This window comes from Neoarius graeffei, chromosome 28, assembly GCF_027579695.1.
Source record: "Neoarius graeffei isolate fNeoGra1 chromosome 28, fNeoGra1.pri, whole genome shotgun sequence".
NCBI lineage: Eukaryota > Metazoa > Chordata > Actinopteri > Siluriformes > Ariidae > Neoarius > Neoarius graeffei.
The window spans coordinates 31,059,660-31,075,139 of NC_083596.1; the positions used below are offsets into that span (position 1 = coordinate 31,059,660).

Sequence of the window (15,480 nt, forward strand, 5' to 3'; positions counted from 1 at the left end):
GTGGGGAGGGGGCAGCCTATCGTTTTCTCTGCTGCCCTAACGACCCTGTGGAGCGCCTTCTTCTCTGAGGATGTGCAGCTGCCGTACCATACACACAGTCCGTATGTGAGCACACACACTATGGACCAGTGATAGAAGGCCCAGAGCAGATTTTGGGGGAGACCGTTCTTTCTGAGGATTCTCATAAAAGTACAGTCTCTGCTGCGCCGCCTTCAGCAGCTCCTTGGTGTTGGCACTCCAGCTTAGGTTGTTCTCCAGCTCAATGCCGAGAAACCTGAACACCGGGACCCTCTCCACACAGGCCCCACCGATGATGAGTGGCTGGATGTCAGTTTTGTTTTTCCTAAAAATTCAATAACCAACTCCTTTGTTTTGGTGGTGTTAAGGAGCAGATTGTTGACTTTGCACTACTCTGACAGCCGCTCCACCTTGTCCCTGTATGCCAGCTCAACCTCCTCGCCTGAGATGAGTCCAACCACAGTCGTGTCATCTGCGAACTTTACAATCTTGTTGCTGAGGTGGGTGGAGACACAGTCATACGTGTAAAGGGTGTAAAGGAGTGGGCTAAGTACACAATCCTGTGGCGAGCCGGTGTTCAGGCTGAGAGCAGTGGAGGTGTGGGAACCCACCCTGACTCTCTGGGAGTGGCCTGACAGAAAGTCCAATATCCAGTTGCAGGTGAGTGGTGGAAGCCCAAGGTCCACCAGCTTGGACACCAGTCGTTGTGGGAGGATGGTGTTAAACGCCGAGCTGAAGTCTACAAACAGCATTCTGACATAGCTCCCCTGCTGCTCCAAGTGGGTCAGTGCAGTGTGAAGTGCTGTGAATCCAGCATCCTCTGTGGATCTCTTTGCTTTGTAAGCAAATTGAAGAGGGTCCAGCTCAGCAGGCAGGCAGGCAGGCAGGCAGGCAAGGATATGACTCCGCACCAGTTTCTCAAAGCACTTCATGATGACAGGTGTAAGTGCCACTGGGCGGTAGTCATTCAGGGTGTTGATGTTAGGTTTTTTTGGCAGCGGTATAATGGTTGAGGACTTAAGCCAGGATGGGACAATGGCCTGAGACAGGGACTGGTTAAAAATCCTTGTGAAGATTCCAGCCAGTTGATCCGCACAGTCTTTCAGCACCCGTCCCATCACACCGTCGGGTCCCGCAGCCTTCCTTGGGTTCACCTTCATCACCCGCCTCACCTCACACTCCTCTACCGTGAGTGTGAGGCTGCTGTGGACAGGCAGCTGTGATGGAGCTGCTGTTGGTGTCACCTCAAAGCGGGCAAAGAAGATATTCAGCTCCTCTACCAGAGAAGTCTCTCCGTCCATGGGAGGGGAATTGCTGGATCTGTAACTGGTGATGTGCTGGACACCCTGCCACACCTGCCTGGTGTTGTTGCTCCTGAGCTGGTCCTCTATCCTCCTTCTGTATGTTGCCTTGGCCTCGCCGATGCCTCTTTTCAGGTTGGCTCTAGCTGCACTGTAGAGTGCCTTATCCCCCGACCTGAAAGCAGTGTTCCTGGCTTTCAACAGGCTCTGGACCTCCTTTGTCATCCAGGGCTTCCTGTTAGGATAAATCATTATACGTTTGTCCCTGGTGACATTGTCCGTGCAGAACCTGATTGTAATCCAGGACTGCTGTAGTGTGGTTCTCCAGGTCCTGGTGAGCAAAAACCTCCCAGTCGGTTCTTTGGAAGCAGTCCTGTAGCTGGTGCGAAGCATCCTCAGGCCATGTGCTAACAGTCCGGGTCATAATGGGAGCTTGTGTCCGGAGGGGGGTGTATGCAGGGATCAGAAGCAGGGACATATGATCAGACTGGCCAAGGTGTGCTAGGGGTTTAGCCCTGTAGCTCCTCTACCAGAGAATGTTTGTGTACAACTTGTCCAGTTTTTCTCCCGTTTGTACACTTTGTGTTGATGGAATTTGGGGAGGACTGCTTTCAGATCAGCATGATTAAAGTCCACGGAAATTGTGTGAGCAGCCTCAGGATACTTGTTCTGTTCGTTGCTGATGGTGTTGTGCAAAAGCCCCAGAGCCAAGCTAGCATTAGCATCTGGTGCTATATACACACAGCAGTGAGTAGTACAGCGTTAATCTCATGGGGGAGGTACAAGGGTCTGCATTTAATTGTCATGAACTCCACATCCGGAGAGCAGTGTCTAGCAACTACTGTGGAATTCATGCACCAGCTGTTGTTTACATAAATGCATAGCTCCCCTCCTCTTTTCTTAGCAGAGCTTTCCGACCTGTCTTGTCGGTGTTGTGTAGCCTGCTAGCACAATAGCAGTGTCCAGTATGAGTGGATTCAACCACGTCTCCATGATCAGCAGAATGCAGCAGCCCCGGATAAGATTATCAGTTGCAATCCGCAGCTTCCATTCGTCCAGTTTGTTCACAAGAGACCTCACATTAGAGAGGAAAATGATTGGAAGCAGTGGTTTGTGCGGCTGCTTCCTTAGCCTCACTAGCACCCCCTCTTTTGTTTATGTTCTCTGCGCCGCCACCGGCTCCTCGAAGCTGGGATTGTAATCCACGGAGAGCCTGGTGTCCGTGTGATGTCATCCAGAATGTTGTAGATATGGAGGAAGTCGTATGACAAGCTTCCCTCTTGTCTTATAGATAAATATCCAGCCGGCTATAGGTGTTTTTAACCAGACAGGATGGAAAAAACAAACTCTGAGTTGGACCTGCCATTAATCAATGAACTATGCTTAGACTATTTAAGGACTGTGCCGAGGAGAGGACGACATGAAGTATTATGCCACGTCCTGTGTGCATACTAAGCCTTGTTTCCTTGTTCCTAGTTCTGGTTGACTTCCTGATTTCTTGAATCCTGTTTTTCGTATCTTGATCTCGTCATTGTTTTGCCTCCGATACTCTGTCCGCGCCTCGATTACAACCTTGCCTGCTCCTTTGGACTGTTTACCTGTCGTGTGCGTTGCAGGCACTTTATGTTTAGATTGCACTGTTTATGATTAGTGAACATATCTGCACTTACATCCATCATACACGCACACCTGACACATGGTGAATTTATGACACATTTCCTGTTTGCATGGCGAAACATCTAAATTTATTGGTTCACTATTTCAACATCATGCAAAATATCACAAATCCCTTCACAATTCAATTGGCTAATACAATTTAAAATTTTCAGTTTTGTTCCTCTTTGCACAACCCCACACACCTACTAATTTTGACACAGATAGGTGAAACTATATACCGGGCAGAGGTCTCAATGTCATGTGGGGGCGCTATGGAGTCCCCTGTACACACGTGGTGTCAAGTCATGGCCAGGATTGGCATGTACCAATTTTCATGAGTTTGAGTTGACTGGCAATGGAGTCATTACTGTGCAGGCCCAAATGGTGGCACTATACCAGAGGGACACTTTGGGCATGTAGATACCATCAGACCCATTATATCTGATAACCTGTGAAGTTTTAGCCATATCAGGAAACGCACAGTGAATTTATGACACACTTCCTGTTTGTGTGGCATAACAAATTTATTGTTTTGCAAATTCAACAGCTTGCAAGTTGTCACAAATCCCTTCACAATTCAAAGTCAGCAAGGTCTTCACATCACGTATACCAAATACAGCAGGAATCCAACAAATCCCCGAGGAGAAGTATGCCAAAATGTAACACGTGTCAAAACGCACAAAAACAAAAATAACTCAATTCCTGTTGAGGATCGCTAATAGAATATATATTCCAATTTTGCTCATCTTGGAGCACCAATCGCACCTACCAAATTTGACAGTGATAGGTGAAACTATATATCAGGCAGAAGTCTCAATAACATGTGGGGGCGCTATGGGCTAAGTCTCTATCCCTGAGTAGCAGTTGGCCAGGATTGATGTGCGTACCAAATTTCATGAGTCAGAGTTTTTAGGCAATGGAATCATTATTGTCCAGGTCCAAATGGTGGCACTATACCTGAGGGTCACTTTGGGCATGTGGATATCATGAGAACCATCATATCCTATAACCTGTGAAGTTCAAACTATATTGGGCAATGCATGGTGAATTTATGACATACTTCCTATTTGCATGGCGTAACAAATGTATTGTTTTGCCATTCAACAGCTTGCAAGTTGTCGCAAATCCCATTGCAATTCATAGTCAGCAAGATCTTGACATCACATATGCCAAATATTGCAGGAATCCAACAAAACGCCTAGGAGGAGTACATCAAAATGTAATACAGGTCATAATGCACAAAAACAAACGTTACTCACTTCCAGCTGAGTATGGCCAAGGCAGTGTATAATGCAATTTTGCTTGTCTTGGGGCACACCACGCACGGACAAAATTTGACATGGATAGGTGAAACTATATACCGGGCAGAAGTCTCAATGCCATGTGGGGGCGCTATGGAGTCCCACGGACACACCTGGGGCCACGCCTTTATCCCTGAGTAGTGGTGGCCAGGACTGATGTGTGTACCAAATTTCATGGGTCAGAGTTTTTCAGTAATAGCGTAATTACGGGGGGGGGTGTCAGGTGACCAAGACGAAGATGGCAGCTTAGCGAGAAAGCTCTGTAAAACCGTGCACGATTTAGATCAAAACCCTTCATATATACTGCTAATTTGTCAAACGAGACCTCGGCGTCGATATGTCAAAACCTCCTGCAGCCAGGCACTGTGATGTTTTTACCCGAGGACGAAAGACTGCTACTCAATGAACTCCACCAAGTCGCGCAACAGCTAGCAACATAGCTACATGGCAGACATGGCGGCAGTTTTAAGCGAGCTGAAATCAGTCCGGTCGAAGTTCGGGACAAAGTTGGATAATATTGACACCCATCTGACTGACATGGCGAACTCGATGGCTGCATTGAAATGTAAAGTGACAGAAGTAAAACAAGATGCATTTTCAAATGCAACATGTATTGAAGAAGCTAAGCATCACATACATGATGCAGAAGAAACACTGGACAAAGCACAAGCCGCACTTGACTCCGCCGTCAAGTGAATCGCTTACCTTGAATCCAAAACTGAGGACCTTGAGAACCAAGGCAGAAGGAAGAACCTCCGGCTCCTTGGTATACGAGAGGGGGCTGAGGGCCAACAAGCACTCCTTGACTTTATCAGCGACATGCTGCCACGATAGCTGGGGTTGAATCCGGATAAAGTGTTCACCTTGGAGTGGATTCACCGTATGCTGGCATCTGGGAAGCCAAACCAAAACAGAGCGGTCCTCATTCGCTTCTTAACCCTCTGGGGTTGAGAGCTTTGCAAGCAAAGCTTGGCAGGTTTAGAATGAGTAGGTCATGTATTTAGATAAATATCTTCAAGAGTTTTTCATCATACACGCATGATAAACGTTACATTTTTCTATGTGCCCACTGCCAAATATTATATTCTTTTAAATTACCAAAATTAGATGAAACATAAAACTTGTCGTCACCTTACTCAGTCCCACTGCACTCTGAGCGCTGAGAGTCCATTTACACATTTATAAAAGACTATTTACATGGTAAAGGCATGATAATCACTTTCACTCTTTCAGTTTCCATTGATTTCTCTTTTGCGGTGGGAACGTCCACCATAAACAGGATAAAATCTGTCAGACATAGTTCAGGCTATCTGGAGGTAAAACTTGCTGCAAGATGACACGCAGATTTTATGCGCTTCGGCTGATTCAGGACAGCCATTAAATTCATTTGATGATTCAGAGCAGTGATTCAGTTCAATCTTGAGAACTGCGACGCAGTGCCTTTTTTTTTTACTTCAACTCGATCCAGCCAGAAATCAGCTTGAGCAAGTGTAAATATTTATTCTATTTCTGATGAGCAGATCGGTTGATATGAGTGCGCTGTAGTGCATACACAGGAAAAATGACTGAGCAGTTTTTCCAGAGTTAAAAGTATTTTCCTCAAAAATAGTTAATTTTGCTCCATTCTGAGTTGAGAGAGTAAGAGTTGGAGTGGGAGCAAAATTACAGAGTAATTGTGTAACAGAATTGGTTGTGGCTCTGGACAGTACAATAGTTAATTTCAAGACACACTGAATTGAGTCAAATACCAAAATAAAGTCAAATACCAGATAAATGAAGCTGTTGGGGGCGGCACGGTGGTGTAGTGGTTAGCGCTGTCGCCTCACAGCAAGAAGGTCCTGGGTTCGAGCCCCGGGGCCGGCGAGGGCCTTTCTGTGTGGAGTTTGCATGTTCTCCCCGTGTGTTTCCTCCGGGTGCACCGGTTTCCCCCACAGTCCAAAGACTTGCAGGTTAGGTTAACTGGTGACTCTAAATTGACCGTAGGTGTGAATGTGAGTGTGAATGGTTGTCTGTGTCTATGTGTCAGCCCTGTGATGACCTGGCGACTTGTCCAGGGTGTACCCCGCCTTTCACCCGTAGTCAGCTGGGATAGGCTTCAGCTTGCCTGCGACCCTGTAGAAGGATAAAGCGGCTAGAGATAATGAGATGAGATGAAGCTGTTGGGAAAAGCAGTTTTAGACCTGTGTTGGAATGTATGAAAAAACATTGCTTTACCCATTGTGACTTGATCTGATGGGATTAAGAGATGGCAGTAGGAGGTTTTTTCCCCTCTCCTGATTGGAATGGAAATTTTTCACCCTTCCCATTGAATACCCCTCCCACTACCAACCCTTTATCCCAAAACAATAGGACATAAGTTTTTTGATGGCCAGTCCAAATCAATGGAGCAGATTTAAGTTTTTGTGCTTGATACATTCCTAAGACTGAACAGAATCACCTCAAGCAGACCCAGCGGCAGAAGCGGTCTAGTAGCTGGGCAATGCACTGGCTGGGGGTGGGCATGCATCGGCGAACCCAATTTTACTAGGGGGGTCCGGGCGCATGCTCCCCCAGAAGAAATTTTTGAAAAAAAAAACCCACTCTAAAATGGTGTATTTTGAGCTCTTCAGACACCCTGTTCCGCTGCTATTGTCCGTCACTGAGCGCATTTGCAGGGAATATTCCGTTTCATACGGAATATTGGCAGTATTCCGTTTGCGCACGAGTCATGTTGTAAACTCGTTCCGAATACCCAACACTGAATGCGCAAACGTATGATTGTGATCAATGTTGACAGCAAATTAAGATTGATATTTACAATTAAGAGTGCGCAACAGATCACATCACACTCATACCCCCGTGCCACACTCATTGTCCCTGCACAAAGCCTAACTGCAGTCACTGAATCCCTTCTAAGTGAAACCATGCGCATTAAAAGTTTTATGTCTCAAATCTAGTTTTGTGAAGCATGACAACATTAATCTTTAATACAGATGTGTTTTGTAGGTTAACTGAAACATCAAAACCAGTTTCTTACCTCCAGTGCTTAGTTTGCAAATCAAACGCCAAGTGCATGACAGCGCAGGGCTGACGAGATGGGCGCAGGCCGAAACGTTAAGAAAACAGTGTGTCATGTATAATTATTTTGTAGCCCATACAGTAGGCTTACTATAATCAACAACTCAAGTACAACTATTATGTAGTGATTAAAAATTCAAGCTCACCCTCAGTAAAGCAGTAGGCAACGATGTGCAGCTGCGTGGAATCTTCGCAAGACAGCGTCACTCCACTCCTCCCTGAACTTTTTTGTCAAGTCCTTCTCAAATGCCAATTTGATCAAATTGGCCTTGCGTGTGTGCAGCATGCTTTGTCTGTGGTCGGTGAAAACGTTCTTCAGAGTGGAAAAGGAGTTCTCGCAGAGAGCAGTGCTTGCGCCAAAAGTCAGAGCGCGTTTCCATTTCCGTTTAACCAAATCATTTCCATTTAACCTGGATCATTACGAAATAACCAATCAGATGATTACAAATAGTTTTAACACATTTTAAATTAAGGACTTTTTCTTTAATATTATGCCTTTTAAAAAAAAAAAAAAAGCATTTAATTGTAGTAGCCTGCTATTTATTTATTTATTTATTTTAAATATTGTGTTAAGCTGTTGGCCCTAGCCTATGACAGGGTGGGCGGGCCCACGTGCCTCAATGGGCGGGCCCGGCCCCCAAAGGCCCGCCCATCGCGCCGGGCCTGACCTCAAGTGACCAAAACGGTTCGACACAATGGGTAAGGTCATGGTTTTTTTTTTCCCCACACACACATTCCAACACAGTTCTAAAACTGCTTTTTACATCATTTATCTGGTAATTTTTAAAAAGTACAATCATGACATACATATTACATAGATATTGTTGTAGCTGAACTTGTGCTGAATGCAAAAAATAAAAATAAAAAAGTCATATGACTTTGAAAATACTGCATAGATTTGTTGTAATTGACAACAAAATCAGAGCATACCAGAGTGCCAGAAAATACCCTCAGACCTTCAGGAGAAGGAGATTGTTTACCGCGAGTCAAGACAGCAAGACATCACACAACATGTTCCATGCTGCACAACTGAGAGACACAGGAAATCATTCCTACCTGTTGCAGTCAAGCTGTACAATGCCACTGTATAACTGTGGTACACTGGCTTACCATGTGACTGCCTTTCTGACTGCCTTTCTGCCTGTTGTACACTGTATAACTGTGGTACACTGGCTTACCATGTACCTCTCTGACTGCCTTTCTGCCTGTTTGACCTTTGCTAGTGTTTTCTCATTTCCTTGATTTCTGTTTTGCCCACGTTACTCTGTTCGCCGATCGCCTGACCCTAGCCTGTTCTTTGACTACAATTCCTGTCTCTCATTTTGGCTTGGTTTGCCAAGCCAAACCAAGCTTTCTTCTAAAGCTATCTTCCACCGCATGTACATCCGTAAGTGCTTGCGTACTCACAGGATACTTTGCCAGCATGGACGTAGTGGAGGATCACAGATAGCTCTCAACGCACAGGGGCAACTGCTAGGAGATCAACAGATGCTCGCCGATCTGAACACCAGGATGACGCAGCTAACAACTTATGTCACAGGCCCTCCTAGCGTACACAATCTCCTCCTCGCTCCACGTTGCAACTCCCTGCACCAGAAAAGTTCACTGGCGACCTCGCCGCATGTAAGGGCTTCTTGTTACAATGCTCATTGTATTTCGCCACCATGCCGGATATTCTGGAAGAATACAAACTCGCTAAATTTCTGTCATTAGGGGTCACTGGCAAAGCACTCCGCTGGGCTACAGCCGTCTGGAAAAAACGGTGGAAAGCCAACAGGGTCATATGAACAATTCCTCTCCCTATTCAAGAAGGTATTCGATCACAAGCCTGAGGGAATCGAAGTTGGGGAAAGCCTTCTCACTAGCTCACAGGGCACCAGAAGCGTCGCCAAGTATGCCCTAGATTTCAGGACTCTTGGAACGACCCAGCACTCAAAGCGTTCTTTCGCCAGACACTGCACCCTGAAATACTCAGCGAGCTGGCATGTAGGGATGAGAACCTCTCACTGGACTCCCTGACCGAACTGTCCATATGTCTAGACCAGCTGTTGAAGCACTGGCCTTCGCCTCTCATGGAGAAGAAGCCAACGTCGCCTCCCGAGGAACAGGCACCCATGGAGCTGTCACATACACACACGGTTGTCCTGCACCGAGTGTGCCAGAAGGCGCAAGGAGGGTTTGTGGTTCTACTGTAGGAGCGCCAGTCATGACATCCAACACTGCCCAGTTTGACCTGCCCGGGGAACCTCAACTGAGAGACCTGTTGCAGCCCAAAGTCCAGTGAGAAAACTTAACTCAAAATCCTTCAAAATCCCAGTAGTACTGAAGATGGCGTCCTCCACTCATGTCCTATCCACCTTCGTAGATTCAGGAGCAGAGGGGAACTTCATCAGCCAAGCCCTAGTGCAAAAGCTCAGCCTGCAAGCCATCTCCCTGCAAAGTGCGCTTAGCATCCAGACTATCGATGGCGGACCCATAGGCGACGGCCTAGTCACATCACGGACACAGCCGCTGCAGATACAAATGGGGGCCCTAAATCACAAACTAATCTCTTTGTACATCATGATCACTGATCATCATATCATCCTTGGCTACCCCTGGTTACAACTGCATGATCCCCTCATCTCATGGCAGAACAAGGAGATACTCCAGTGGTCACCTACGTGCTTTCAGAGCTGCCTCTCTCGTCCCCAACTCATCGTCTTCTCCACCTCAGTTGAGAGCCCACTCCCCGACTCCATGGACAACGTTCCAGAATGCTACCAGGATCTTTCTGAGGTCTTCACCAAGGGGAAGGCCTGCAGACTACCGCCGCATAAGCCCTGTGACTGCGCCATTGAGCCGTTGCCAGGCATGGCGCCACCACGAGGTCACATCTATCCCCTTTCCCAGAAAGAACATGCTGCCATGGAAGAGTACATCCAGGAGGCTCTCAAACAAGTCTCAGCAGAGACTCTTCTTCCTGCAATCCCTGAGGAAAGCTGGGCTCTCACAGAAGCTCCTCACCAACTTCTACCAGTGCACCATACAAAGTGTTCTGAGCTATGGATGCATAGTGTGGTTCTCCAGCTGCACCTCAGAGGACAGGAAAGATCTGCAGCGGATCATCAGGACTGCATCTAAAATCACTGGTACCCCTCTCCAATCCCTGGAACAGATTTACTCTGCCAGGCTGAGAAACAGAGCCACAAAGATTAGGACTGACTGCACTCACCCCAGACAATGTCTTTTTGACACCCTTCCCTCTGGCAGGCTTAGGGTCATAAAGTCACAAACAGCAAGACACCAAAATAGCTTCTTCCCCAGGGCTGTAAAAGCTCTGCTGGAGGCCTGATCTGGACTTGGACTCACACTTTGCACCTTACTGTGTTTGGCTACACTGAATAATTACATACACACGTTTTTTATTTATTGATATGCTGCTGTGATCTGAGCCCTCAAACAGGTGCTTCGTTGTATAGTAATGTGCAATGACGATAAAGAATCTATCAAACAAGGTTACATCCGGTCGTCAAAATCTCCTGCCTTGGCTGGCTTCTTCTTCATGGAGAAATGAGGAGGTGGACTTCGGCCCTTCATAGATGATAGAGGGCTTAATGAAGTCACGTTAAATATCCGTATCCTCTCCCTCTGGTTCCGGCAGCTTTGCTGCAACTCAGATCAGCTAAGGTGTTTTCCAAGCTGGATCTTTGAAGTGCCTACAACCTGATCCGGATTAAACGAAGTGACGAGTGGAAGACCGCCTTCAGCACAACCACTGGTCACTTTGAATACCGGGTTATGCCATATGGCTTACCTTTGGCTCCCAGTGTGTTCCAAAGTTTCATCAATGACGTGCTGCGGGACATGCTGGGAAAATACATCATTGCCTACATAGATGACATCTTGATCTATTCCTCAAATTTCCCCAGTCATCAGGACCATATCAGAACTGTCCTCAAACAGTTGCTGGAGAACCACCTCAATGTCAAAGCCGAAAAATGCGAATTCCACCAAGACAAGCTTTCCTTCCTGGGCTACATCATTAGCTTGGAAGGGGTCAGCATGGACTCAACCAAAGTCTCAGTTGTTACCTCATGGCCCCAACCTAAGTCCATCAAGGACCTCCAGAGATTTGTAGGTTTTGCCAACTTCTACCGCCGTTTCATCAGGAACTTCAGCACCTTGGCTGCTCCATTGACCACCTTCCTGAAAAAGGGTCCCAAGTGTCTCCGATGGAATCCTCAGGCAGAAGAGGCCTTCACAACAAGCTGAAAACCACCTACACATTGGCTCTTATTCTCCAGCATCCAGACCCCACGAAACCATTCGTCATGGAGGTAGATGCCACCGACACAGGAGTAGGAGCCATCTTGTCCAAGTGGTTTGGGGAAAAGCCAAAACTACATCCAGTAGCTTTCTTCTCCAAGAAGCTAACCCCTGCCGAGAGGAATTACAATGTGGGCAATCGCGAGCTGCTGGCCATCAAACTAGCCTTGGAGGAATGGCGACACTGGTTGGAGGGAGCAACTCATCCGTTCATCATCCTAACTGACCATAAGAACCAAGAATATCTCAAGAAGGCCAGGAGGTTGAACCCACATCAGGCCAGGTGGACACTGTTTTTCACCCGTTTTAATTTCTCTATCTCCTTCCTACCAGGGTCCAAGAACACCAAGGCGGATGCTCTATCCCAGGCTGTAGAACCTTCTCCCAATTACACAGAACCTCAACCCATCATCCCGACAAAGCACTATGTACAATCCATCATGTGGGATCTGGACAGTGAAATCCATAAGTCTCAACCACAATCTGTACCTAAATCACATCCCATCTGGTCTTCTCTTTGTGCCAGCACATCTACGCAGCAAACTCATCACCTGGACACACTCCTCTCCTGCTGTTGGTCACCCCAACAGTCAACGTACCTACCAGATGCTGAAGAATAGGTACTGGTGGGATAACATGCTGACTGAAATCAACCGGTTCATCTCTTCCTGTTCTGGCTGTGCCCAGGCCAAGGTTCCTCGAGCTCCCCCAGCTGGCAAACTCATGCCTCTACCTGTCCCGCAGCGACCATGGTCACACTTGGCGATCAACTTTGTCACAGACCTCCCATCATCACAAAACAATACCACAATCATGGTCACCATCGACCGGTTCTCAAAAGCTTTGAGGCTCATCCCTCTTCCGGGTATCCCTACGGCCGCCCAAACAGCTGAGCTTCTTTTCCAACAAGTATTCTGATACCACGCCATCCCTGAAGACATCGTCAGCAACCACAATCTCCGAGTTCTGGTCCTGCTTCATGGAGAGGTTGGGGATGTCCATTAGCCTCACATCCAGCTACCACCCCCAGTCCAATGGGCAGGTAGAATGGGCCAATCAGGAAATCGTCTGCTTCCTGCAAATCTACTGCATGCACAACCAGGGGGACTGGGCACATTTCTTGCCATGGGCTGAGTACGTGCAGAACTCCCTAAAGCATTCTGTGACTCAGCTAACACCTTTCCAGTGCATATTCCATTACCAATCACCCTCGTTCCCCTGGGATGATGCACCCAATCAGGTACAGGCAGTAGACGAGTGGTTCCAGCACAGCCAAACAATTTGGGAAGAGGTAGTCTGTGCCAAGTACAAGACGTATGCCGATCGGCACAGAGGACAGACTCCCACCTATCTTCCCGGTGATCGAGTATGGGTGGCGACTAAGAACCTATGAGACACACACACACACACACACACACCGGTAAGAAACTACAACCATGCTACAGCGGACCCTTCAAGGTGTTATGGAGCATTAACGATGTCTCACATCGTCTAGAACTTCCACCGCACAGCAGAGTCTCTCCCACTTTCCACGTCTCCAATCTCAAACCTGTCATCCCAGGTCCATTCTCTGACAACACACCCACTCAAGATCACCCTTCTCTGAATCTCGACAGGGAACCCACCTACCAGGTCAACAAAACCTTCAACTCCAGGCGAAGAGGCGGCCAGATCCAGTACCTGGTAGATTGGGAAGGGTATGGGCCGTAAGAACAAAGTTGGGTCACGTCCAAGGACATCCTCGACCCTCTGCTCAGGCAAGACTTCCATGTCCAGGACCCCAGCAAGCCAGTACCCAGAGGTCGAGGACACCCCCGAAAGAGTATAGCTCCCGGAGGTAGCTCCTCGGGGGGGGCTCTCAGTAAACCCGCTGGAGACGAGCAGACTACAAACATGAACAGCTTGGACTACAACTCCCAGCACACACAGTGCCCTCCATCTCCCACCTTCTGACTCTCAGTTAACATTCATTTCCTCATCACCTGTCTCAGTATTTTAAACCCCAGTCACACAAGCACACATTGTGAAGTATCGTTCTGTTTTTTCCGTACATGCCAAGCCTTGTTATTTTCTGACTGCCTTTCTGCCTGTTTGACCTTTGTTTTCTTGTTTCCTCAATTTCTGTTTTGCCCACATTACTCTGTTCGCCGATCGCCCGACCCTAGCTTGTTCTTTGACAATGATTCCCGTCTCTCGTTTTGGCTTGGTTTGCTATTCTAAAGCTGTCTTCCGCAGCACGTACATCCATAAGTGCCTGTGTACTCACATAAACGGGTGGATTTATTTGCATATTTAGCAGTTGAAGTTTAATGGACCAGTGGATGTTGTTTTAACACGGTCACGTTGTATTTAAAAGGGAAATTACTATACAAATTGAAGTGCATGGTTGACAGGCACAGTTATGTTGTTGAGGACTTCGTTTAAGTCACGTTGACTACAACCCCTGGCAAAAAATATGAAATCACTACTCTTGGAGGATGTTCATTCAGCTGTTTTACTTTGTAGCAAAAAAAAAAAATCACAGACATGACACAAAATTGCTTTATTTAACAGCTGAACTGGCTTTGTAAAATATACCTCAAAAAAATTAAATTAATTTTTTTGTAATTAATGGCACATTTTTTTCAAGATCAAGTAGAAGAAAAAATTATGGAAATCACTCAATGATGAGGAAAAAATTATGGAATCATAAATTAAAAAAAAAATAAATCACAATTAGTACTTTGCTGCACCTCCCCTGGCTTTTATGACAGCTTGAATTCTTTGAGGCGTGTACTTCACTAATGAAAAAGAATATTCTTTATCAGTCAGGTTCCAACTTTCTCGTATAGCAGTTGACAGATCAGCTTTGCAGGATGGAGCCTTGTCATGGACTTTTTTTTTTTTTTTTCAATTTCCACCATATATTTTCAATTGGACTGAGATCCAGACTGTTTGCTGGCCATGCCATTGAGTTGATCTGCCTTTCCTGAAAAGTTTTAATGCTCTTTGCTCTGTAGCAAGATGCATTATCATCCTGAAAAATGACTTAATCACCACCAAAAGTACTTTTGATTGATGGAATGCGAAAAGTATCCAAAATTTCAATGTACACCTGTGCATTTACTGTAGAGGTAATGACTGCCATCTGCCCAGGTCCTTTACCTGACATCCAACCCCATATCATCAATGACTGTGGAAATTTGCTTGTTTTCTTCAGGCAGTCATCTTTATATGTTTCATTGGAACAGCACCAAACAAAAGTTCCAGCATCATCTCCTTGGCCAAAGCAGATTCATGATTCATCACTGAATATAACTTTCATCCAATCACCCACAGTCCACGACTCCTTCTCTTTAACCCCTCTGCAAACTTGTTTTCTTCTGTTTAGGTGTTAATGATGGTTAACGTTTGGCTTTTCTGTATGTAAATCCCATTTCCTTCAGCCAATTTCGTACATTTTGGTCACAAACATTGACTCCTGTTTCTGCCTGTTTGTTTTTCATTTCTTTTCTTGTGCATTGTCTATTTTCAAGGCATCTTGCTTTGAGTTTCCTGTCCTGACGCTTTGATCTACCTGTATGTTTCCCTTTTACAACCTTCCCATTTTGTTTGTACTTGCTCCAAATTTTAGACACAGCTGACTGGAAACAACCAACATCTTTTACCACACTCCATGTTGAATTACCTTCTTTAAGGAGTTTTATAATCCTTTCCATTGTTTCAACTGACAGCTCTCTTGTTGGGGCCATGTTTTCTGTCAATCAGCCAGGTGCAACAGCTCATTCAGGTCTACAAGCAGTCTCTTAACTGCAGACTAATTTGCACATTTAGGCTTGTGTGGATATTTGTTTTAGAAA

At 46.3% G+C, this 15,480-nt stretch overlaps 1 protein-coding gene across 10 annotated transcripts in view; it reads right to left on the reverse strand.

Annotated features, from left to right (window-relative positions):
* The window catches only part of fer (fer (fps/fes related) tyrosine kinase), a 408,576-nt gene that overhangs the window by 262,503 nt on the left and 130,593 nt on the right, over positions 1-15,480 (reverse strand). For 2 of the 10 annotated variants that reach the window (XM_060913316.1, XM_060913315.1), the window contains exon 7: positions 4,982-5,168. The exons of the other annotated variants lie outside the window; for them this stretch is intronic. In XM_060913316.1, the coding sequence (XP_060769299.1) occupies positions 4,982-5,168 (187 nt within the window). The remainder of the gene's footprint in view (positions 1-4,981; positions 5,169-15,480) is intronic. 10 annotated transcript variants of the gene reach the window in all.